The sequence below is a fragment of the Oncorhynchus nerka genome, linkage group LG18 (genome assembly GCF_034236695.1).
Source record: "Oncorhynchus nerka isolate Pitt River linkage group LG18, Oner_Uvic_2.0, whole genome shotgun sequence".
Taxonomy (NCBI): domain Eukaryota; kingdom Metazoa; phylum Chordata; class Actinopteri; order Salmoniformes; family Salmonidae; genus Oncorhynchus; species Oncorhynchus nerka.
Genome location: NC_088413.1, coordinates 69,109,464 through 69,133,418, shown reverse-complemented (window position 1 = coordinate 69,133,418; position 23,955 = coordinate 69,109,464). Strand labels below are relative to the sequence as shown.

The following is a 23,955-nucleotide window of genomic DNA, read 5'->3' as shown; positions in this document are numbered from 1 at the left end:
CGTAGGCCTGAAACACACTCATGATTGTGGCTTTAATATTTGTGGAAATTCTTCAAAATTGGTGGACAATGAAAGCATGATATAAACAGTGGCGTGTATTTATGTATGCCAAGGGAAGCCAGGCTTCCTCAAATAAAATCATTTATATTTTGTCTGGCTCTGTGTTTTCATCATTTTCCAGCCTGGAAAATTTGAAAGTGGCTGAATGTCACTGGTGAAATCCTCCGAACGAGGGAAACAGCATCCCTCTGTCTCAGTATGTGTAGACCATGTATCTGATACTGTAACGACCAAAAGAGTATAACATGTTGCAGCCGTCACATTTGATTGATTGATGCCAGCAAGCATTTGGCCTCCCTTGATAAAACAATTATAAAATCATTTGCCAATCAGCTTTGAGCTGAGCTCAACTGTGGGTTGTCCTGGTGCAGCAAAACACCCCCAAGGGAGGCCAGTTTGGATTTGGCTTCAGACCAATTAACTATCTAACTTAGCTGGTTCTGTGATTCATTGTTGCCCATGCAAGGAAATTAGGATAGCAAGCATTTTAGCTAGGTAGCCTATGACAACAAAAAATAAAAGTGTACTGTATGACAGAGCCATAGACCGTTTAGCCAGCATGAAAGAGAGGAGGATGGCATCAGCGTTCAACTAGTCTACAAGTAGGGTGAGTGAACAAAAATGTTTATACTTGCACGCACACACACACACACACAAACAGACAGAAATCAGTACCATGGACAGCCACATGTTTTTGTTGATTTCACGTTGAATTCATGCTAGTTGACAACTCAACCAAATGTAAATGAAAACTAGACGTTGAACTGACGTCTGTGCCCAGTGGCTTCCTCCTGTAGTTCTCGCCAGTATTAGCTCATCCATCAGTTCCTGTAAATGCACGGTTACAACAGAGAAGTAAAAGGATGATGCAGAAGAGAACCAATACAAAGTCAACAAAAACCTGGGTGGAAAGTCCAAACCAAGGGGAACCAGTGAAATTATGGAGACAGAAGAAGAAATGAAAGGCAGCACAATGACATATAAGCTCTTTACACATAACTGTGAGTATTTTGTTACTAACCTCAGGTAAGCATATGGCACTATGATTGGAGGAATATTCTACTGATGTTGTAATGTTTTGCCTAGAGAGACACTCCTTATGGGTATTTTCTCTGTATATATTTCCCTTTAGGCAGATGACACTGCTTTTAGCAACAGCAGGAGGTCTAGGCCAAGTGTATGGTCCCACAGTTATTGCTACTGGTGTCTCTGCTCCTGGAGCTATTCGTTCTAGCCGAGTAAGGCAATAGGTCTCTTTGGCCCTGTATGAATCCAAGAAGATATCAGTGATGAAAAGTGCCCTTTCATATCAAAAAGTTAGTTTGGTCATTTTCCTGCATAGCAAATATATAGTTTATTATTACTTTATCAATTAAAACATATTATTAAATAAACACTAATCTTTCATTGTTCTAGACTCTAGATACAAAAATGACTTTTTGTATGTATATAATATAATTTTCTTTAAAAGTAAAAGCACACTCTGGACCAGGTGTGGTCCTCAGCGGTTGGGCACTTCTGGTATTATTTGGTTTTACTCTGGGTCCCTGGTACTTTGATATGCTAAAAGTTAGATATTCCACATGACTGATTCTCCAAGTTAGAATCAGTCCCTGATTAAGGGAGGATGGAAAACCAGCAGCACCCACAAGGACTGGACTTATCCACGTTAAATATGTTACTTATCAACTGAACTAAAACAGGTAACCAGTTTAGTTCTTTACTTCACTTTGCTACCAAGGCACAGAGGAGGGTTGTCTCATGGATGCTTCTCATCCCTAGTCATCCATAGTCCTTAAATGGACATTTAGCTGAACACTTTTTAAAAAAGACTGATAATAAGCAATGAAAATAAACTCAGGTTGTTTCACTCTGTTTCTACAGAGAGTGACACATATAACATCCTTTCAAATTGCAAATAAATCATGTTTTTGTGCCATTATGGGAGGGTGGAGGTGGGCAAAAATAACACATAGCGTATCATATTCTCACTGTGTGCACTGTGCAGAGTCATTGTTTTGGCTACAACTATGATCAGTGAACAGCTTACTAGTCCGGTAACATCAGTCAGGTGTGTGTTTTTCTGAGAAGAGCTCTTTTTGATCAGATATTATTTGCGCAGAAAATAGAAAACATATTATGTCATTTGCTTTGCTTGTCTATCATCTTAAACTCTGTGTGTAACTGTGAGATGAGAAAACAATTGAATTGATCTATTTTAAGAAAGCATCTTGTAAAGGCACTTGTATTTAGCCTTTATTTAGCCTTTGATTTTATTTCATTGTATTTATTGTGTTCTGATTGGCTGAAAGCCATGGTATATCAGAACATATACCACAGGTATGACAAAACATTTAGGTTTTACTGCTCTAATTACATTGGTAACAAGTTTATAATAGCAATAAGGCTCCTCTGGGGTTTGCATTGCAATTCATATCATAGGCCTAATAGTACAGTCGAGCTCTGTTTACTTGCACACAATATAGCTGGATCTTCTCATCCTGCCCCTAGGGGTTCACCGTCCTGCAGTGCCCCAACCCACTACACCCCACTCAGCTTTAGGATCTTAGTGAAACATTAGTTATTGGTTTCAGGTTTGTTAGGCCAAGGCCAGAGTCACAACCAATAGTATGGCAGACCTCCAGAGCCAGGACTGAGCAACCTAGCAGTAGGGACTGCCTAAATAGGTACAGTGGCTTGCGAAAGTATTCACCCCCTTGGCATTTTTCCTATTTTGTTGCCTTACAACCTGGAATTAAAATGGATTTTTGGGGTTTTGTATCATTTGATTTACACAACATGCCGACCACATTGAAGATGCAAAATTTGTTTTACTGTGAAACAAACAAGAAATAAGACAAAACAACAGAACTTGAGCGTGCATAACTATTCACCCCCCCCAAAGTCAAAACTTTGTAGAGCCACCCTTCGCAGCAATTACAGCTGCAAGTGTCTTGGGGTATGTCTCTATAAGCTTGGCACATCTAGCCACTGGGATTTTTGCCAATTCTTCAAGGCAAAACTGCTCCAGCTCCTTCAGGTTGAAAGGGTTACGCTGGTGTACAGCAATCTTTAAGTCATACCACAGATTCTCAATTGGATTGAGGTCTGGGCTTTGACTAGGCCATTCCAAGATGTTTAAATGTTTCCCCTTAAACCACTCAAGTGTTGCTTTAGCAGTATGCTTAGGGTCATTGTCCTGCTGGAAGGTGAACCTCCGTCCCAGTCTCAAATCTCTGGAAGACTGAAACATCCATCATTCCTTCAATTCTGACCAGTTTCCCAGTCCCAGCCGATGAAAAACATCCCATTCCATATGTTTTATGGAGTCTCCCACATGCCTTTTGGCAAATACCTAATGTGTTTGCTTATTTTCTTCTTTAAGCAATGGCTTTTTTTTCTGGCCACTTCCGTAAAGCCCAGCTCTGGAGTGTACGGCTTAAAGTGGTCCTATGGACAGATACTCCAATCTCCGCTGTGGAGCTTTGCAGCTCCTTCAGGGTTATCTCTGGTCTCTTTCTTGCCTCTCTGATTACGGCCGTCCTCGCCTGGTCTGTGAGTTTTGGTGGGCGGCCCTCTCTTGGCAGGTTATAATAGTGCTCCGTGGGACGTTCAAAGTTTTGGATATAATTTTTATAACCCAACCCTGATCTGTACTTCTCCACAACTTTGTCCCTGACCTGTTTGGAGAGCTCCTTGGTCTTCATGGTGCCGCTTGCTTGGTGGTGTTGCAGACTCTGGGGCTTTTCAGAACAGGTGTGTGTGTATATATATATATACAAAGACCATGTGACAGATCATGTGACACTTAGAATGCACACAGGTGGACTTTATTTAAGTAATTATGTGACTTCTGAAGGTAATTGGTTGCACCAGATCTTATTTAGGGGCTTCATAGCAAAGGGGGTGAATACATATGTACGCACCACTTTTCCGGTTTTTATTTTTTAGAATTTTTTGAAACATGTTATTTCTTTCATTGCACTTCACCAAATTGTAATATTGTGTGTATATCCATTATATGAAATCCACATAAAAACCCATTTCAATTACAGGTTGTAATGCAACAAAATAGGAAGAACTCCAAGGGGGTGAATACTTTTGAATGGCACTAGTACATTCTATGGATGGTCTTAAACTGCAGTAATTTATGTCTGAGATTATATGAACATGACTGGGCATTCAAACATATCTGTATCCATTCATCATCATCAGTAGTGTCTCCCAGGTCTTCCTCACATTTGATTTTTTTAATGTTTTGTGTCATCGTGAAAAGCGTATCAACCTTACAGTTTGGAAATCAACTTTAGAGGTTTGTCAGACTATTTGAAGCTTCTGGCTTGTCCAGTATTGGCTGCACAGATAGAATAAAGTGAATAAAAGTTCACTTCAGTGCCGCCACAGACTGCTCTTCCCTGGTTGCCTGACCCTGCTGAGACCCCTGTCACCATCTGATCCTGCTCAGATGAGGCATGATGAAGAATTACCTTGGTGTACATTTATACATTATATTTTCCAAGAATAGAATCAAGTGTTAAATTATTGAAATGAGCATTATTCCCAGACTGTAGCCTACCCATCAATCAATGGAATTTTGTATCTATTAACTAATTGTTATAATATACTGCAAAATAAACCTGAGCTCCATTGACTGGTCTTCCCTGGCTGTCTGACCCTGCAGGGACACCTGTCACCATCTGATCCTGCTAAGACATGTTGAGTATAGTGTTGTGTACTAACTGTGCATCATGACATTGAAGCCTGTAGAGTTGTTCCTACAGTTTCAGTGTAAAAAGTCAGGAATTAGTTAGGGAAACTATCAGATCAATAACGTTACATTGATGTACTGACTGTGATTGTGGCAAAAAATGATATCTAGCATCAGCCAACTTTTGGCTAGCTCTAATGGTACATCAACTGGAGAAAACAAGTCAAGTTCATTTACTGCTGTTGAAACGGAACAAATAAAAGGCTACAAAACATTTCCATACACACAACAGCTGTTAGACACTGCTACCTGACAGATTGCTGGAGGCTAGAGCTGAACTGGCTGTGGTAGCTACTAGCTAGCTAGCTAGTTCATTCACTTCAGACCGAACTTCAGTAGATTGGGGGGTGAAACACTAGCTAAAGTTATATGTCAGTTACACTACTAGCTCAGCACCGGGAATAAATACTTTTTTTTCTGTTAAATTAAACTGCCGTTACCTTGCCAGCTATATCAGTCAGTTAAGAGTACACCGTTTTTGCTCCACTTGCTTTTACAACTCAGAGAAAAAGCACAACACACAGACAACAGCTGCCTTTGTTCTCATGCTCTGTGGTGTCTGCTTGGTCCTAAATCCAGCTGTCTGAAACCACCAAACTGCCTGGTCCTAAATCCAGCCGTCTGAAACCACCAAATTGCCTGGTCCTAAATCCAGCTGTCTGAAACCACCAAACTGCCTGGTCCTAAATCCAGTCGTCTGAAACCACCAAACTGCCTGGTCCTAAATCCAGCCGTCTGAAACCACCAAACTGCCTGGTCCTAAATCCAGCCGTCTGAAACCACCAAACTGCCTGGTCCTAAATCCAGCCGTCTGAAACCACCAAACTGCCTGGTCCTAAATCCAGCCGTCTGAAACCACCAAACTGCCTGGTCCTAAATCCAGCCGTCTGAAACCACCAAACTGCCTGGTCCTAAATCCAGTCGTCTGAAACCACCAAACTGCCTGGTCCTAAATCCAGCCGTCTGAAACCACCAAACTGCCTGGTCCTAAATCCAGCCGTCTGAAACCACCAAACTGCCTGGTCCTAAATCCAGCCGTCTGAAACCACCAAACTGCCTGGTCCTAAATCCAGCCGTCTGAAACCACCAAACTGCCTGGTCCTAAATCGAGCCGTCTGAAACCACCAAACTGCCTGGTCCTAAATCCAGCCGTCTGAAACCACCAAACTGCCTGGTCCGAAAGCACACCGATGCCGCTTTTTGTATCCCAATGGAATGATTCAACTGGGGGGGACAAACATTTCAAGAATGGGGGGTCATTTCCCCCCCCGGTCCCCAGGGAAAGTTGCTCCCCTGCTTTTCCCACTACTTTATTGTCACAAGATTTGTTCCAAGTATGTTAAAGCACTGCTGAATTTTCTGGTAAAGCAGCCTGACTGTATTCTTTCTATGAAAGATCCATATGAACAAAGTGATTGTTGTCTTATGTCTTGGTTGTCTGCCTTCTTTAGTATGTTTCTGAGATGTACAGAGTCCATTAGCACGGTGTCATGTTGTAGATAAACAATCTGGTTTAAAAATAATTGTTAATTGAAAACAAGTATTTAAATAAATTCAGAGGATTGTTGATGCATGTGTATGCATCAACTCTCCTCCCTGTAGTGAACATGTCATAATGTGAAACCAAAGGCAGAGAGAGCATGTATAGTATTTCCTGAGTTTTAAAAAATGAATGGAAGTATGGAGCCAGTTTTGCGCCTACCTAAAATAATTTCTACAACAACAACACTGATTGTAATGAAAGCAGTCTGAAGTCAGGTCTTCCTGTAGGGGATTGTGTCATAGAGTTGGATGGGAAGGGCCACAGAGGTCAATGTTGTTCCACATCTATTTTACTTCCACTTACTCGTTTTGTAGAATGCCTGTAGAGACGGTATGTCATCTATTCTTTATCTTTTTAGAGTTTTTATTTAGTATTTGTTGGGAACCAGTAGGACAATTATGTTTGTCATAAACAATCAAATATATTTTAAACAATTAATTGTAGGCATTAGTCCGCTAGTCCAGTATGTGACAACTATATTATGTTCACTCTACGTAGAGATATGTTCACTCTACGTAGAGAGCTATCTCTCCCATAGTTATTATTTTCAGGCCATAAAAATGTTTCTCAACTTTAAATTACTCATTATTTTGTTAAGTGTTTGATTAATAATGATGAGAGGGAAAATTAAGACAAGACAACTTATGATAAGAACTGACTAGGGTACTGTGCAACAACAGGAAGTTGGACTCCAGATCATACCTGCTTCTCATTTGCTCATCTACAGAAACTACTTGACCCTCTGTGTGTAAGTTCAGCTATGTATTTTCTTTTTGTTGGTTGTTTTGCTCAATAGTTTCTGTGAATTAACAGAAGAACCTTATTAGGCCCCTTGAGTCTTAAGTTCCAGTCTGTAAGACAGCCAGGTGGCGCCATTTACCCTTCAGATAGACTCTCCATACAGCACCCAGCCTTGTGTCATATGCAGGCTAGGCCTTCTTTTCTGTCACGTGCTGACAGACGGCAGGTCAAATCTATAGGCTCTCTTTCTGTTTGATAAACCACTGTGTCCTCATGAGGATGTACTGGACACCTACTGTGTCTTATCAGAAGGGTGTTTTTGACATGAGAAAATAAAAATAAATCATTTTCCTATCCGATCTACTTCAGCTGCAGGAGTAAATGACAGTTCCAGGCTGGAGGGAGGCAGAAGGAGAGAAAGAGATGCAACAATGGCTGCCAGTGGATTACACACACCGTCAGGTAATATCTACAAATTAAACATTATTTATATTATTTATTTTGTACTCATCAAATGATGAATGGGAAATTCAGATTAGGAGCTAGGGATCACTGGGTGTAGAGACACACAGATGCCGACTATGCCCAATCTTACTGCAGATGATTCCAGAGGACATACAGTAGCTCTTGACTATAATCGTCAAAGGAGAGTAGATGATGAATGGAAAGTGTCTGAGATAGTTAGTTTCCTACAGAGGGAGGTTCAGAGTAGGGAGAGAGTAGGGCTGTTACAGTGACCTTATTACCGCCACACCGGCGGTCACAAATCATGATGGCAGTCAAATTCCATGTGACCGTTTAGTCACGGTAATTAGGCTTCTCTGATGCTGCTCATTAGTAGCCTACCAAACTTGCTAACTGCCTGGTACTCATCACTCTATTGTCCCTCTAATCACTCTGACAACAATGGAAATCTAATCGAAAATCTAATCAAAAACTTAATGAGAGCCCATTTCTATAGACTACGTAATTGGGTGAGAAAACAAAGTTTGATGACCTCTAATAAAAATAGGAGGACCTCATCAGCTTTCTATAGGCTAGGCCTACTATATTTATTTCTCAACTTTTTAAAATATTAAGCACATTGCTTCGCTTTACATTTACATTTACATTTAAGTCATTTAGCAGACGCTCTTATCCAGAGCGACTTACAAATAGTAGAGCCTCCCTGCCTGGCATGAAAATCAACCACGGGAAAAGCGTCCCTCATTCGCTATTTAAGTGCATAGATGACATGCATTTTTCCCCATACCCCTTTTCGGAAACAGGTGCATGAAAATGGTCCATTCTATATCAAAACTTGTTTCACAAATATATTACTTAGTATACTCTACCAGTCAAAAGATTTAGAACACCTACTCATTCAATGTTTTTTCTTTATTTTTTACTATTTTGTACATTATAGAATAGTAGTGAAGACATCAACACTATGAAATAACACACATGGCATCAAATGTTGAACAAATCAAAACATATTTTATATTTGAGATTCTTCAAATAGCCACATTGATGACAGCTTTGCACACTCTTGGCATTCAGCTTCACTTGGAATCCTTTTCCAACCGTCTTGAAAAAGTTCCCACATATGCTGAGCACTGGTTGGCTGTTTTTCCTTCACTCTACGGTCCGACTCATCCCAAACCATCTCAATTTGGATGAGTCGGGGGATGAGTAGGTGTTCTAAAACTTTTGACTGGTAGTGTATATAAAGACAACATTAAATTAAGAATAGTCTGATGGGTGACGATATTAGCCTATCACCTAGCAACTTTTTTTACAAATCATGCAGAGAGGAACTGAAGAAGATGGGAAGATGCTTTGTGTGTTTAGTACAGAAACTCATGGCAAAATATAAGTCAAAGAAGGGCCATGTGTAAAATGTGGAAGCAGACAACAGTTTGCTGTGTGACCTGGTAACAAGAGTGAGGTGCAACCTCTCACTGTTTCTGAAGATGATGAGGTTTCCTCACTTATTCCCCATTCAGTGACAATGAAACCAGATGGACAGAACACATTGTTGATATAAACTGCAAAGGCACGGGGGAGGGCCCATCAGCTAGGAAGATAGCTCTTGCTTCCTAGATGGGGGCAGTCAGAGAAAATTCCCTGATGAAAAAAAGACCAGCATACATTTCTAGCTGGTGCATGCTGGTCTATGCTGGTCAGTGCATGTCTGATGCTGGTCAAACCTTTCTGATGCCATTCCATTCGCTCCGTCATGGCTATTATTTTGAGCCGTCCTCCCCTCAGCTATGCTCAGGGGCCTGATTGGTGTAACATTTTTTCCCCAGCCCCAGCTAACACACCTGACTTCAATAATCAACTAGTCATGATCATCAGTTGGGGAAAACAATTAGTTTAATCTGTTGTTTCCTAGGGATGGGGGAAAGGTGTGACACCACTCCGTCCCCCGAGAACTGCATTCCATACATTCCATACACTTAAAAGACACACCCTCTCCCCTCAGCCTTCAAATTAAGTGGACACATCTGATGACGTACCATGACGTCTGACGTGTTTACACTTGCAGGGCAAAATTAATTCGGAAATTCATCACTCATTCGACCTGCGATGATTGTGATTTCAGCCACCGGTAACTCGCTTTATATGTGCTACAGTCAATTATGAGTGCATGTCTACTTATATTAACTACAGTACATGTAACATTTCCACACGCATATTATCTAGTAAGAAAACAATAACTTAACAGTCAAAAGAGTTACGTGCATTATCACGTAGCGCAGCGTGTACAAACATGTTCTCAAATGCAATTGAAATGGCAGCAGCGGTATGAGAACCAGCATATTCTTAAGCATGCAATATGGCTTTCCTCAGTACGAAATCCTGGTCGACCCACTGTGCTGTCAGACTCAGCATGCTCATGGGGCTAACATCGCTGGTCCAAATGTCAGTCGTGAAGCTTAAAGCAGTGATGCTTCTATGAATTTGCAAGATCTAGGAAACAGTGTCACCACCAATAAATCCATTATAATTGAGAATTTCAATAAGCATTTTTCTACGGCTGGTCATGCTTTCCACCTGGCTACCCCTACCCCAGTCAACAGCCCTGCGCTCCACCCACAGCAACTCGCCCAAACCTCCCCCACTTCTCCTTCACCCAAATCCAGATAGCTGATGTTCTGAAAGAGCTGCAAAATCTGGACCCCGATAATCAGTCGGGCTAGACAATCTGGACCCTCTCTTTCTAAAATTATCTGCCGAAATTGTTGCAACCCCTATTACTAGCCTGTTCAACATCTCTTTCGTATAGTCTGAGATTCCCATAGATTGAAAAACTGCCATGGTCATCCCGCTCTTCAAAGGGGGAGACACTCTAGACCCAAACTGCTACAGACCTAAATCTATCCTACACTAACTTTCAAAGGTCTTCGAAAGCCAAATTAACAAACAGATTACCGACCATTTCCAATCCCACCGTACCTCCTCTGCTATGCAATCTGGTTTCAGAGCTGGTCATGGGTGCACCTCAGCCATGCTCAAGGTCCTAAACGATATCATAACAGCCATCGATAAGAGACATTACTGTGCAGCCGTATTCATCGACCTGGCTAAGGCTTTCGACTCTGTCAATCACAACATTCTTATTGGCAGACTCAACAGCCTTAGTTTCTCAAATGATTGCCTCGCCTGGTTCACCAACTACTTCTCTGATAGAGTTCAGTGTGTCAAATCGGAGGGCCTGTTGTCCGGACCCCTGGCAGTCTCTATGGGGGTGCCACAGGGTTCAATTCTTGGGCCGATTCTCTTCTCTGCATACATCAATTATGTCGCTCTTGGTACTGGTGATTCTTTGATCCACCTCTACGCAGACGACACCATTCTATATATCTCTGGCCCTTCTTTGGACACTGTGTTAACTAACCTCCAGATGAGCTTCAATGCCATACAACTCTCCTTCCGTGGCCTCCAACTGCTCTTAAATGCAAGTAAAACGAAATGCATGCCCTTCAACCGACCCGTAAAGCATCATTACTCTGGACGGTTCTGACAACTACAAATACCTAGGTGTCTGGTCAGACTGTAAACTCTGCTTCCAGACTCACATTAAACATCCAAAATTAAATCTAGAATTGGCTTCCTATTTCGCAACAAAGCCTCCTTCACTCATGCTGCCAAACATACCCTCGTAAAACTGACCAACCTACCAATCCTCGACTTCGGCGATGTCATTTACAAAATAGCCTCCAACACTCTACTCAGCAAATTGGATGCAGTCTATCACAGTGCCATCCATTTTGTCACCAAAGCCCCATATACTACCCACCACTGCGACATGTACGCTCTCGTTGGCTGGCCCTCGCTTCATACTCGCCGCCAAACCCACTGGCTCCAGGTAATTTACAAGTCTCTGCATTATCTTAGCTCACTGGTCACCATAGCAGCACCCACCCACAGCATGCGCTCCATCAGGTATATCTCACTGGTCACCCCCAAAGCCAATTCTTCCTTTGGCCGCCTCTCCTGCCAGTTCTCTGCTGCCAATGACTGGAACGAACTGCAAAAATCACTAAAGTATCTCAACTTGCACATTCATCTTCTGCACATTCTACCATTCCAGTGTTTAATTGCTATATTGTAATTACTTCGCCACCATGCCCTATTTATTGCCTTACCTCTCTTATCCTACCTCATTTGCACATGCTGTATATAGATTTTTCTACTGTATTATTGATTGTATGTTTGTTTATTCCATGTGTAACTCTGTGTTGTTGTATGTGTCGAACTGGAAAAGGAGGACCGAGCATGCCCCCATTCTCATTGACGGGGCTGTAGTGGAGCAGGTTGTGAGCTTCATGTTCCTTGGCGTCCACATCAACAACAAACTAATATGGTCCAAGCACACCAAGACAGTCGTAGAGAGGGCACAACAAAACCTATTCCCCCTCAGGAGACTGAAAAGATTTGGCATGGGTCCTCAGATCCTCAAAAGGATTTATACAGCTGCACCATTGAGACCATCGTGACAGGTTGCATCACTGACTGGTACGGCAACAGCTCGGCCTCCAACCGCAAGGCACTACAGAGGGTAGTGCGACAGCCCAGTACATCACAGGGGCCAAGCTTCCTGCCATCCAGGACCTCTATACCAGGCAGTGTCAGAGGAAGGCCCTAAAAATGGTCAAAGATTCCAGTCACCCTAGTCATAGACTGTTCTCTCTGCTATCCCATTGCAAGCGGTGTACCGGAGCACAAAGTCTAGGTCGAAGAGGCTTCTAAACAGATTCTAACCCCAAGCCATAAAAAACCTGAACATCTAATCAAGCGACTACCCAGACTATTTGCATTGCCCCCTCCCCCTCTTCTACGATGCTGCTACTCTCTGTTATTATCTAGGCATAGTCACTTTAATAACTCTACCTACATGTACATATTACCTCAATTACCTTGACACCGGTGCTCCCGCACATTGACTCTGTACTGGTACCCCCCTGTATATAGCCCCATTATTGTTATTTACTGCAGCTCTTTAATGATTTGTTATTCTTATCTCATACTTTTGTTTAGGTATTTTCTTGCACTGTTCGTTAAGGGCTTGTAAGTAAGCATTTCACTTTAAGGTCTACAGTTGTATTCGGCGCATGTGACAAATACAATGTGATTTCAATCGAAAATAATGGAATTAAGAAATATATCAACATTAGATCGAGCAACATTGGAGTGACATTGATTAAAATACAGTAGAACAGAATACAGTATATACATATGAGATGAGTAAAGCAGTATGTAAACATTATTAAAGTGACTAGTGTTCCATTATTAAAGTGGACAGTGATTCCAAGTCTATGTACAGTTGAAGTCAGAAGTTTACATACACCTTAGCCATATACATTTAAACTCAGTTTTTCACAATTCCTGACATTTAATCCTGGTATAAATTCCCTATTTTAGGTCAGTTAGGATCACCACTTTAACGAATGTGTAATGTCAGAATAGTAGTAGAGAGAATTATTTATTTCAGCTTGTATTTCTTTCATCACATTCCCAGTGGGTCAGAAGTGTACATACAGTATTTGGTAGCATTGCCTTTAAATTGTTTAACTTGGGTCAAATGTTTTGGGTAGCCTTCCACAAGCTTCCCACAATAAGTTGGGTGAATGTTGGCCCCGTCACGACTGTCGTATTAATAATTAGACCAAGGCGCAGCGTGAGTAGAGTTCCACATTTTTATAATAGTGAAACTTCCAAAAACAACAAAGATAACGATCGTGAAACACGTATCACACAAAACAATATCCCACATCGGAGGTGGGAAAAAGGACACACTAAGTATGATCCCCAATTAGAGGTAACGATTATCAGCTGCCTCTAATTGGGAACCATACACACACACCAACATAGAAATATACTACCTAGAAACGCCCCTAGTCACGCCCTGACCTAAAACACAATAGAGAACCCAGGGCTTGACAGGCCCATTCCTCCTGACCGAGCTGGTGTAAATGAGTCAGGTTTGTAGGCCTCCATGCTCGCACACGCTTTTTCAGTTCTGCCCAAACATTTTCTATAGGATTGAGGTCAGGGCTTTGTGATGGCCACTCCAATACCTTCGACCAAGCTTTAACTTCCTAACTGATGTGTTCTTTGGCTTTGATTTTCCCATGATGTCAAGCAAAGAGGCACTGAGTTTGAAGGTTTGCCTTGAAATACATCCACAGGTCCACCTCCAATTGATTCAAATTATGTAAATTAGCCTGTCAGAAGCTTCTAAAGCCATGACATCTTTTTCTGGAATTTTCCAAGCTATTTAAAGGCACAGTCAACTTAGTGTATGTACACTTCTGACCACTGGAATTGTGATACAGTGAATTATAAGTGAAATAATCTGTCTGTAAACAACTATTGGTACAATTACTTGTGTCATGCACAAAGTAGATATCCTAACCGACTAACCGCCAAAACTATAGTTTGTTAACAAGAAATTTGTGGAGTGGTTGAAAAACTAGTTTTAATGACTCCAACCTAAGTGTATGTAAACCTCCGACTAGTGATGGCTATTTAACAGTCTGATTGCCTTAAGATAGAAGCTGTTTGTCAGTCTCTCATCCCAGCTTTGATGCACCCGTACTGACCTCACCTTCTGGATGATAGCGGTGTGAACAGGCCATGGCTCGAGGGGTTAATGTCCTTGATGATCTTTTTGGCCTTCCTGTGACATCGGGTGCTGTAGGTGTCCTGGAGAGCAGGTAGTTTGCCCCTTGTGATGCGTTGGGCAGACCACACCACCCTCTGGAGAGCCCTGCGGTTGGCGCTGCAGTTGATGTACCAGGTGGTGATACAGCACGACACGATGCTCTCAATTGTGCATCTGTAAAAGTCTGTGAGGGTTTTTAGGGCCAAGCCAAATTTCTTCAGCCTCCTGAGGTTGAAGATGCGCTGTTGTGCCTTCTTCACCACACTGTCTGTATAGGTGGACCATTTCAGATCGTCAGTGATGTGTACGCCGAGGAACTTGAAGCTTTACACCTTCTCCACTGCGGTCCCGTAGATGTGGATAGGGGCATGCTCCCTCTGCTGTTTTCTGAAATCCACGATCAGCTCCTTTGTTTTGTTGACGTTGAGTGAGACGTTATTTTCCTGACACCACTCTCCCAGGGCTCTCACCTCCTCCCTGTAGGCTGTCTTATCATTGTTGGTAATCAGGCCTACTACTGTTGTCGTCTGCAAACTTGATGATTGAGTTGGAGGCGTGCATGGCCACATAGTCACGGGTGAACAGGAAGTACAGGAGGGGCTGAGCACGCACCCTTGTGGGGCCCCTGTGTTGAGGATCAGCGAAGTGGAGGTGTTGTTTCCTACCTTCACCACCTAGGAGTGAATTGTCAGGAAGTCCATGACCCAGTTGCACATCCCAGGGTTCAGACCCAGGGCCCCAAGCTTAATGATGACCTTAGAGATTTTTATGGTGTTGAATGCTGAGCTATAGTCACTGAAAAGCATTCTTACATAGGTATTCCTCTTGTTCAGATGGAATAGGTCTTGGGTGTCAGGTAAGGTAGAGGTGATTGAGAATACAATCAGAAATACTGTTAGAATGTTTTGAAATTGACTGCCATAGCCCCAATTAAAAAAACTAACATTTGCTGTTAATTACATTCTTTTTTTTCACATGGTTGGGGTCACGAGAATTTTCAGATATCAAAATGGGGTCGTGGGCCAAAATGATGTGATGAACGCTGTATGATTTCATTGTGCTTCAGCTTATTTAAAGGTTTTTGTATTCCATAATGCCAGGTGACTACCTCCATCTCTCAGAGCTGAGGATTGTGCTGCTGGGATACAGAGTAGCTGGGAAGACTTCATCAGGAAACACCATCCTGGGCAGAGAGGAGTTTGACCTGAGGACAGCTGTTCAGTGTGTGAAGAGACAGGGAGAAGTAGCAGGGAGGCATCTAACTGTGGTCGACACTCCAGGCTGGTGGGCTAATCACCCCTTAGAGAATACTCATGAGCTGCTTAAACAGGAGATTGTACTCAGTGTGTCTCTGTGTCCCCCAGGACCCCATACGTTCCTCCTTGTCATAGATGTGGATGACTCATTCACTGAGGAATACAGAAAAGCAGTAGAGGAACACCTGGAGCTTCTCAGTGAGAAAGTCTGGAGTCATACAATAGTTCTGTTCACCCATGGGGACTTTCTAGGAGACACAGCCATTGATCAGCACATTGAGAGACAAGGGAAGGCCCTCCAGTGGCTTGTTGAGAAATGTGGAAACAGGTATCATGTCTTCAACAATAAAAGCAGGGGTGACAGCACGCAGATCACAGAGCTGCTGAATAACATAGAGGAGACGGTGGCAGGAAACAGAGGAGGACATTATGAGATAAAAGGAGAGATACTACTGGAGATAGAAGAGAAACGGAAAGCAGAGGAAGAGAGCGCAAAACAGAGACTGATGAAGGTTCAGGAACAGAGAAAGACCCTCAGATCACTAATGGGTGAGATTATTTAATTTTTTATATATTTTTGTCTCTGCTCAGGGTCTTTGAATTATTCAACTGATGGCATCTGATATACACCAGGTACAGTTACCTAAGTTATAATACAGTATGGGGTTACTAAAGCTACAGTCTGCCATTGGTAGTTTATTGTAGTTTTACTAAGTCAAAACTGTTCCCAGGGCAGATCTGCTCTAGAGGCAAAATTAATTTGATTGGGTTTTGAAAAGTTGCGCACTGAAGCACGAAACTATAGCTACTTCAGAATAGCTCCTACATTATACAATGCATTTGGAATGTATTCAGACCCCTTAACGTTTTCCACATTTTGTGACGTTACAGCCTTATTCTAAAATGGATTAAATCGTTTTTTTCCCTCATCAATCTACACACAATACCCTATAATGACAAAGAAGAAACTAAATATACATTTACATAAGTATTCAGACCCTTTAATCAGTACTTTATTCAAGCACCTTTGGCATTGATTACAGCCTCGAGTCTTCTTGGATATGACACTACAAGCTTGGCACACCTGTATTTGGGGAGTTTCTCCCATTCTTTTCTGCAGATCCTCTCAATCTTTGTCAGGTTGATTGGGGAGTATCCCTGCCCAGCTAATTTCAGGTCTCTAGAGATGTTCGTTCGGGTCCAAGTCAAGTCTGGGCTCTGGCTGAGCCTGTCAAGGACATTCAGAGACTTGTCCCGAAGACACTCCTGCATTGTATTGGCTGTGTGTTAGGGTTTTATCCTGTTGGAAGGTGGACCTGAGCGCTCAGAAGTGGGTTTTCATCAAGGATCTCTCTGTACTTTGCTCCGTTCATCTTTCCATCAATCCTGTCTAGTTTCCTGGTACCTGCAGCTGAAAAATATCTCCACAGCATGATGCTGCCCCCACCATGCCTCACCGTAGGGATGGTGCCAGGTTTCCTCCAGACTTGACGCTTGGCATTCAGGCAAAAGAAGAAAGATCTTGGTTTCATCAGACCAAAGAATCTTGTTTCTCATGGTCTGTGAGTCCTTTAGGTGCCTTTTGGCTAACTCCAAGCAGGCTGTTATGTGCCTTTTACTGAGGCCACTCTACCACAAAGGCCTGATTGGTGGAGTGCTACGGAGATGGTTGTCCTTCTGGAAGGTTCTCCCATCTCCACAGAGAAACTCTGAGGCTCTGTCATAGTGTCCATCGGGTTCTTGGTCATCTCCCTGACCAAGGCCCTTCTTGCCCGATTGCTTAGTTTGGCCGGGCGGCCAGCTCTAGGTAGAGTCTTGGTGGTTCCAAACTTCCTCCATTTAAGAATGATGGAAGCCACTGTGTTCTTGGGGACCTTCAATGCTGCAGAAATGTTTGGTACCTTTCCCCAGATCTGTGCCTCGACACAATCCTGTCTTGGAGCTCTACGGACAATTCCTTCGACCTCAGGGCAAGGTTTTTGCTCTGACATGCACTGTCAACTGTGGGACCTCATAGAGACAGGTATGTGCCTTTCCAAATCCTCTCCAATCAATTGAATTGACCACAGGTGGACTACAGTCAAGTTGTAGAAACATCTCAAGCATGATCAATGGAAACAGGATGCAACTGAGCTCAATTTTGAGTCTCATAGCAAAGGGTCTGAATACTTATGTAAATAAGGTGTTTCTGTTTCTGTTTATTTTAATACATTTACAAAAATTCCTTTAAACCTGTTTTCGCTTTGTCAGTATGGGGTATTGTGTGTAGATTGATGAGAAAAAAAATGTTCAATCAATTTAAGAATAAGGCTGCAACGTAACAAAATATGGAACAAGTCAAGGGCTCTGAATACTTTCTGAATGCACTGGTGCTACTTCAGTATCGCTCATTAGAAATTGTTTAAAGATCTTTCAATTTACAACACATTCCAATGGGATGAATGTAGCCTATAATATGTTTTCATTATAGGGGAAGAAAATACAAAATAAATGGTATTCTAAGACAACAACAACATCTCAGCCAGGTTTAATATAAAAGTTTATGTAAAATACCTTACAGCTTTTAGATCTATGCTACTTTGTTTTAATCCATGTTCAACATGAACTAGTCCCAAGCTTCTACTGCACTGGAATTGGGATAATTTGCTTAAAGACCCAGTGCAGTATTTGTATGAATTAATCCCCATTAGCTGCTGCCAAGGCAGGAAATGTAATGTCATGAAATATTTGAAACGGTATATAACTGCCTTATTGTTGCTGGAGCCCAGGAAGGCAACCTACCTAGGCAAGGCAGCAGCTTCTCTTCCTGGGGTCCAGCAACATTAAGGCAGTTATATATCGTTTCAAATATTTCATGACATTACATTTTATAACATTTTTCACAACACATTAAGCCACTACTCTACTATCACATATTTACAATACAAAATCCATGTGCACCCTGTGTAGAGTGCCTTATCATGTGTATGTGCAGTCAAAAACATGTGTTTTATATATTTAAGCTGATCAATTTCAGCCTTTTATTCTTTATTTCTTTTGCTTGTTTTGGTGGGATGGAGTTTTGGCCTGCCTGGCAACATCACCAGGCGGTATAAGTTAATAGACCAATATCAAAGAGCGTTTCTAACGTCTCTGCCAATAACAACTAGTTTTCAGGTTACATTTCCCTCCCACCAAACAATGTTACGATGAACTGACAACATAAGCTTTCGTAAGATAGTTACAAATCTACAACGTCAAAAACCCATTTTGGTTGGTACAATGTAAGTTGTCATGGTCAAAACATATTTCTCCTCCACATGCTCTGCCAGGCGCCTATCTTCATCAATCAGGTTTGTGCACAGTTGAATAAAAAACATACAAGACAGAATATTGCATTGAAAATCAGAGCAAGCTAACGTTAGATAGCTAGCTACATACTGTACTCGTTCACTACGTTCCCTCCTACATCCTTCCATCAACCCAAGCTAGATGATTATTGCAAAGAAGAAAATTGAAAATTGAAAAAGGCAGTTGAGAATGAGACGTAGATGTATTTCTCCATGGTGTGCACAGGCAGTATGGTTGCTGTCCTTTCAGCACCAAAGGCCTGTCACGTTTGATGTGACACTGTTGTTGTTGATAGTGGTGTTAGGCTACCATAGGTTGTGTAAACAGTGTGTTTTTTGTTTTTGCTGGTCGCATTATTTTATGCTGTGTGTCACATGTGTCCATGCCGGTTCTGTTTCTGTGTGTTCGGCAGCCAGGAGCACAGCCAGGTCTGTTTGTTTCATTCATAATGTAATTTAAAAACTATTGCTCCTCCTTCACTAGAACTAGAATGGTCTGAAAACAAAAGATATGTTGGGTGCATTAAGTGATGATATGCTTTCTGTTGTTTTCTTGTTTGATACAATGTGTTGGAAAATTTCTGGTCCATCTGAAGGCATAGTCACATTTCGCCACTGCATACCACAGTGCCTTGCGAAAGTATTCACCCACCTTGGCATTCTTCCTATTTTGTTGCCTTACAACCTTTAAAATATATTTTTTTAGGGGGTTTGTATCATTTGATTTACACAACATGCCTACCACTTTGAAGATGCAAAATATTTTTGGTGTGTGAAACAAACAAGAAATAAGACAAAACAGAAAACTTGAGCGTGCACAACTATACACTCCCCCCCAAAGTCAATACTTTGTAGAGCCAGCCACCTTTGCAGCAATTACAGCAAATATGTCTCTATGAGCTTGGCACATCTAGCCACTTGGATTTTTGCCCATTCTTCAAGGCAAAACTGCTCCAGCTCTTTCAAGTTGGGTTCTGCTGGTGTACAGCAATTTTGAAGACATACTACAGATTCTCTTTTTTTTTTTTACCCCCATTTTGTTGATCCCTGCCTACAAACAGAAGCTAAAACAAGAAGCTCCCACGCTGAGGTCTGTCCAACGCTGGTCCGACCAAGCTGACTCCACACTCCAAGACTGCTTCCATCACGTGGACTGGGATATGTTTCGTATTGCGTCAGACAGCAACATTGACGAATATGCTGATTCGGTGTGCGAGTTCATTAGAACGTGCGTTGAAGATGTCGTTCCCATAGCAACGATTAAAACATTCCCTAACCAGAAACCGTGGATTGATGGCAGCATTCGCGTGAAACTGAAAGCGCGAACCACTGCTTTTAATCAGGGCAAGGTGACTGGTAACATGACTGAATACAAACAGTGCAGTTATTCCCTCCGCAAGGCTATCAAACAAGCTAAGCGTCAGTATAGAGACAAAGTAGAATCTCAATTCAACGGCTCAGACACAAGAGGTATGTGGCAGGGTCTACAGTCAATTACGGACTACAGGAAGAAAACCAGCCCAGTCACGGACCAGGATGTCTTGCTCCCAGGCAGACTAAATAACTTTTTTGCCCGCTTTGAGGACAATACAGTGCCACTGACACGGCCTGCAACGAAAACATGCGGCCTCTCCTTCACTGCAGCCGAGGTGAGTAAAACATTTAAAGTGTTAACCCTCGCAAGGCTGCAGGCCCAGACGGCATCCCCAGCCGCGCCCTCAGAGCATGCGCAGACCAGCTGGCTGGTGTGTTTACGGACATATTCAATCAATCCCTATACCAGTCTGCTGTTCCCACATGCTTCAAGAGGGCCACCATTGTTCCTGTTCCCAAGAAAGCTAAGGTAACTGAGTTAAACGACTACCGCCCCGTAGCACTCACTTCCGTCATCATGAAGTGCTTTGAGAGACTAGTCAAAGACCATATCACCTCCACCCTACCTGACACCCTAGACCCACTCCAATTTGCTTACCGCCCAAATAGGTCCACAGACGATGCAATCTCAACCACACTGCACACTGCCCTAACCCATCTGGACAAGAGGAATACCTATGTGAGAATGCTGTTCATCGACTACAGCTCGGCATTTAACACCATAGTACCCTCCAAGCTTGTCATCAAGCTCGAGACCCTGGGTCTCGACCCCGCCCTGTGCAACTGGGTACTGGACATCCTGACGGGCCGCCCCGCTGATCCTCAACACTGGGGCCCCACAAGGGTGCGTTCTGAGCCCTCTCCTGTACTCCCTGTTCACCCACGACTGCGTGGCCACGCACGCCTCCAACTCAATCATCAAGTTTGTGGACGACACAACAGTGGTAGGCTTGATTACCAACAACGACGAGACGGCCTACAGGGAGGAGGTGAGGGCCCTCGGAGTGTGGTGTCAGGAAAATAACCTCACACTCAACGTCAACAAAACTAAGGAGATGATTGTGGACTTCAGGAAACAGCAGAGGGAACACCCCCCTATCCACATCGATGGAACAGTAGTGGAGAGGGTAGTAAGTTTTAAGTTCCTCGGCATACACATCACAGACAAACTGAATTGGTCCACTCACACAGACAGCATCGTGAAGAAGGTGCAGCAGCGCCTCTTCAACCTCAGGAGGCTGAAGAAATTCGGCTTGTCACCAAAAGCACTCACAAACTTCTACAGATGCACAATCGAGAGCATCCTGGCGGGCTGTATCACCGCCTGGTACGGCAACTGCTCCGCCCACAACCGTAAGGCTCTCCAGAGGGTAGTGAGGTCTGCACAACGCATCACCGGGGGCAAACTACCTGCCCTCCAGGACACCTACACCACCCGATGTTACAGGAAGGCCATAAAGATCATCAAGGACAACAACCACCCGAGCCACTGCCTGTTCACCCCGCTATCATCCAGAAGGCGAGGTCAGTACAGGTGCATCAAAGCTGGGACCGAGAGACTGAAAAACAGCTTCTATCTCAAGGCCATCAGACTGTTAAACAGCAACCACTAACACTGAGTGGAAAGACACCTATATCTTTGTATTGATACACCATCCAAAGCTAACTTCATGCTCAAAGAGATATTCAGTGTCAGCTCTTTTTTATTTATATATGTTTTTATCTACCAATCGGTGCCCTTTTTGTGGGGCATTGTAAAACCTCCCTGGTCTTTAAATCTGTGCTTGAATTCATTACTCAATTGAAGAACCTTACAGGTAATTGTGTATTTATTTATATTTAACTAGGCAAATCAGATAAGAACAAATTTTCATTTTCAATGACGGCCCAGGAACAGTGGGTTAATTATGGTATAGGGGATGCTTGCGTCCCACCTGGCCAAAAGCCAGGAAAAATGCAGCACAGCAAATTCAAATAAAATTATATAAAAATCAAACTTTCATTAAATCACACATGTAAGATACTAAATTAAAGCTACACTCGTGAATCCAGCCAACATGTCAGATTTTAAAAATTAAAAAATAAATAAAAACTATGTTCTCTCTGACAGGTGACTCCCTCCATCTCTCAGAGCTGAGGATTGTGCTGCTGGGATCCAGAGATGCTGGGAAGAGTTCAGCAGGAAACACCATCCTGGGCAGAGAGGAGTTTGACCTGAGGACAGCCGCTCAGTGTGTGAAGAGACAGGGAGAAGTAGCAGGGAGGCAGGTCACTGTGGTTGACACTCCTGGCTGGTGGAAGAATCTCCCTGTGGAGTACACTCCTGAGCTGGTTAAACAGGAGATTGTGTTCAGTGCGTCTTTGTGTCCCCCAGGACCCCACACTCTCTTCCTGGTCATTCGGGTGGACGTTTCGTTCAAAGAAGAAGAGACAAATGCTGCAGAGGACCACCTGGAGCTTCTCAGTGAGAGAGTCTGGAGTCACACTATAGGCACTTTTTTTGTCCATTAAAATACATTAAATTGATCATAAATACAGTGTAGACATGGGGACTGTCTGGGAGACACAACCATTGAGCATCATATTCAGAGAGAAGGGAAGGCCCTCCAGTGGCTTGTTGAGAAATGTGGGAACAGATTTCATGTCCTCAACAATAACAACAGTGGTGATGCCACTCAGGTCACAGAGCTGCTGGAGAAGATAGATGAGTTGGTGGCAGCCAACAGTGGAGATGTGTTTTACCCTGAAAGAGATTGTAAAGAAGGAATGAATTTGATACCTGAGGAGATGTTTGAGAAACCATCTTTGCCATTAAAGGGAGCTCACAGCATATACCCTCTTCTTCTGAGTAGTAAGTATGGTACTCTGAAAGTACCTTTAAATCTCAAGCGTGCTATAATGTTCTTGTTTGGCTACCCTCAATTTAAAAAGGTTAGTTTACCAACTTAGAGGTGCACATATGTTTACAAAAGGATCATGATTTTTGTTTTTTAATCAAGATTCCAGTCACACTGGAAAAATAAATAACATTTAAACAAAATAAGACAAAATAAATGCTACAGTCCACTTTCCTTCTGTTATTAACATTATTCATAAACTGAACCAAACACCATCATAGTGTAGATATCAGTATAGCTTATTTCTTTAGTCTAAAACGTTGGGGGAGGGGTGCCGGGGCTGCTAACCTGACATATGGAATTGTTTTAAGATGGTCATACTATGGATCATTTAACTATTTGATTTAGAATTTTAGGACCCCTTTAGGTATTAAATAAAAACAATATATTATGTTTGGCTATAAAATATAGATTTTTGCCTTTATTACTAAAGCCCATAGAAACACATTGAAAAACACAATAATAAATGGCAAAAAGGACAGTAAAAAAATACAATCATAAGAAACAAGATGTTGAAGTGTCTGTCCTAAATCTAGAAGATATTAAAAAAACTCAAAAATGTACTTTTTTTACACATATTTGACCCCTTTTTTTGGGTAGGCACAAAATTACCTTCATAATTCCATTAGTTTTTTAAAACGGGTACCGGTTACCTTCAGACAAGTCCGTCACACTTGTGGGGGTCGTAGCGCAAAACAGAGAACACCATAATGTTTGTTAGAATCTCCACTTTCCACAGTGAGGTCCCAGTTTGTAGCCCAAACGGTTTGGACACTACCAAACAGAAGTTGGCACATCGACGGTACCGACTTCAAATGATTCTCCTGATATTTG

General features: G+C 42.4%; 1 protein-coding gene across 1 annotated transcript; it reads left to right on the top strand.

Moving 5' to 3' along the window:
• The first annotated feature begins 7,484 nt into the window (after positions 1–7,484).
• LOC115146668 (GTPase IMAP family member 8) lies at positions 7,485–23,228 on the top strand. Its single transcript, XM_029688735.2, has 3 exons — positions 7,485–7,574; positions 15,366–16,070; positions 22,335–23,228. Exons 1-3 carry the CDS (start codon positions 7,544–7,546, stop codon positions 22,733–22,735), a joined length of 1,137 nt encoding a protein of 378 aa, XP_029544595.2. The 5' UTR covers positions 7,485–7,543; the 3' UTR covers positions 22,736–23,228.
• The last annotated feature ends 727 nt before the right edge of the window (positions 23,229–23,955 follow it).

What these genes read in the sequence shown, in the direction of transcription:
- LOC115146668 (XM_029688735.2), top strand. Translation starts at nt 7,544, where the DNA reads ATGGCTGCCAGTGGATTACACACACCGTCAG. An exon ending in TGGATTACACACACCGTCAG is followed by an intron (nt 7,575 to 15,365) that starts GTAATATCTACA and finishes CCATAATGCCAG; the next exon opens with GTGACTACCTCCATCTCTCA. An exon ending in GACCCTCAGATCACTAATGG is followed by an intron (nt 16,071 to 22,334) that starts GTGAGATTATTT and finishes TCTCTCTGACAG; the next exon opens with GTGACTCCCTCCATCTCTCA.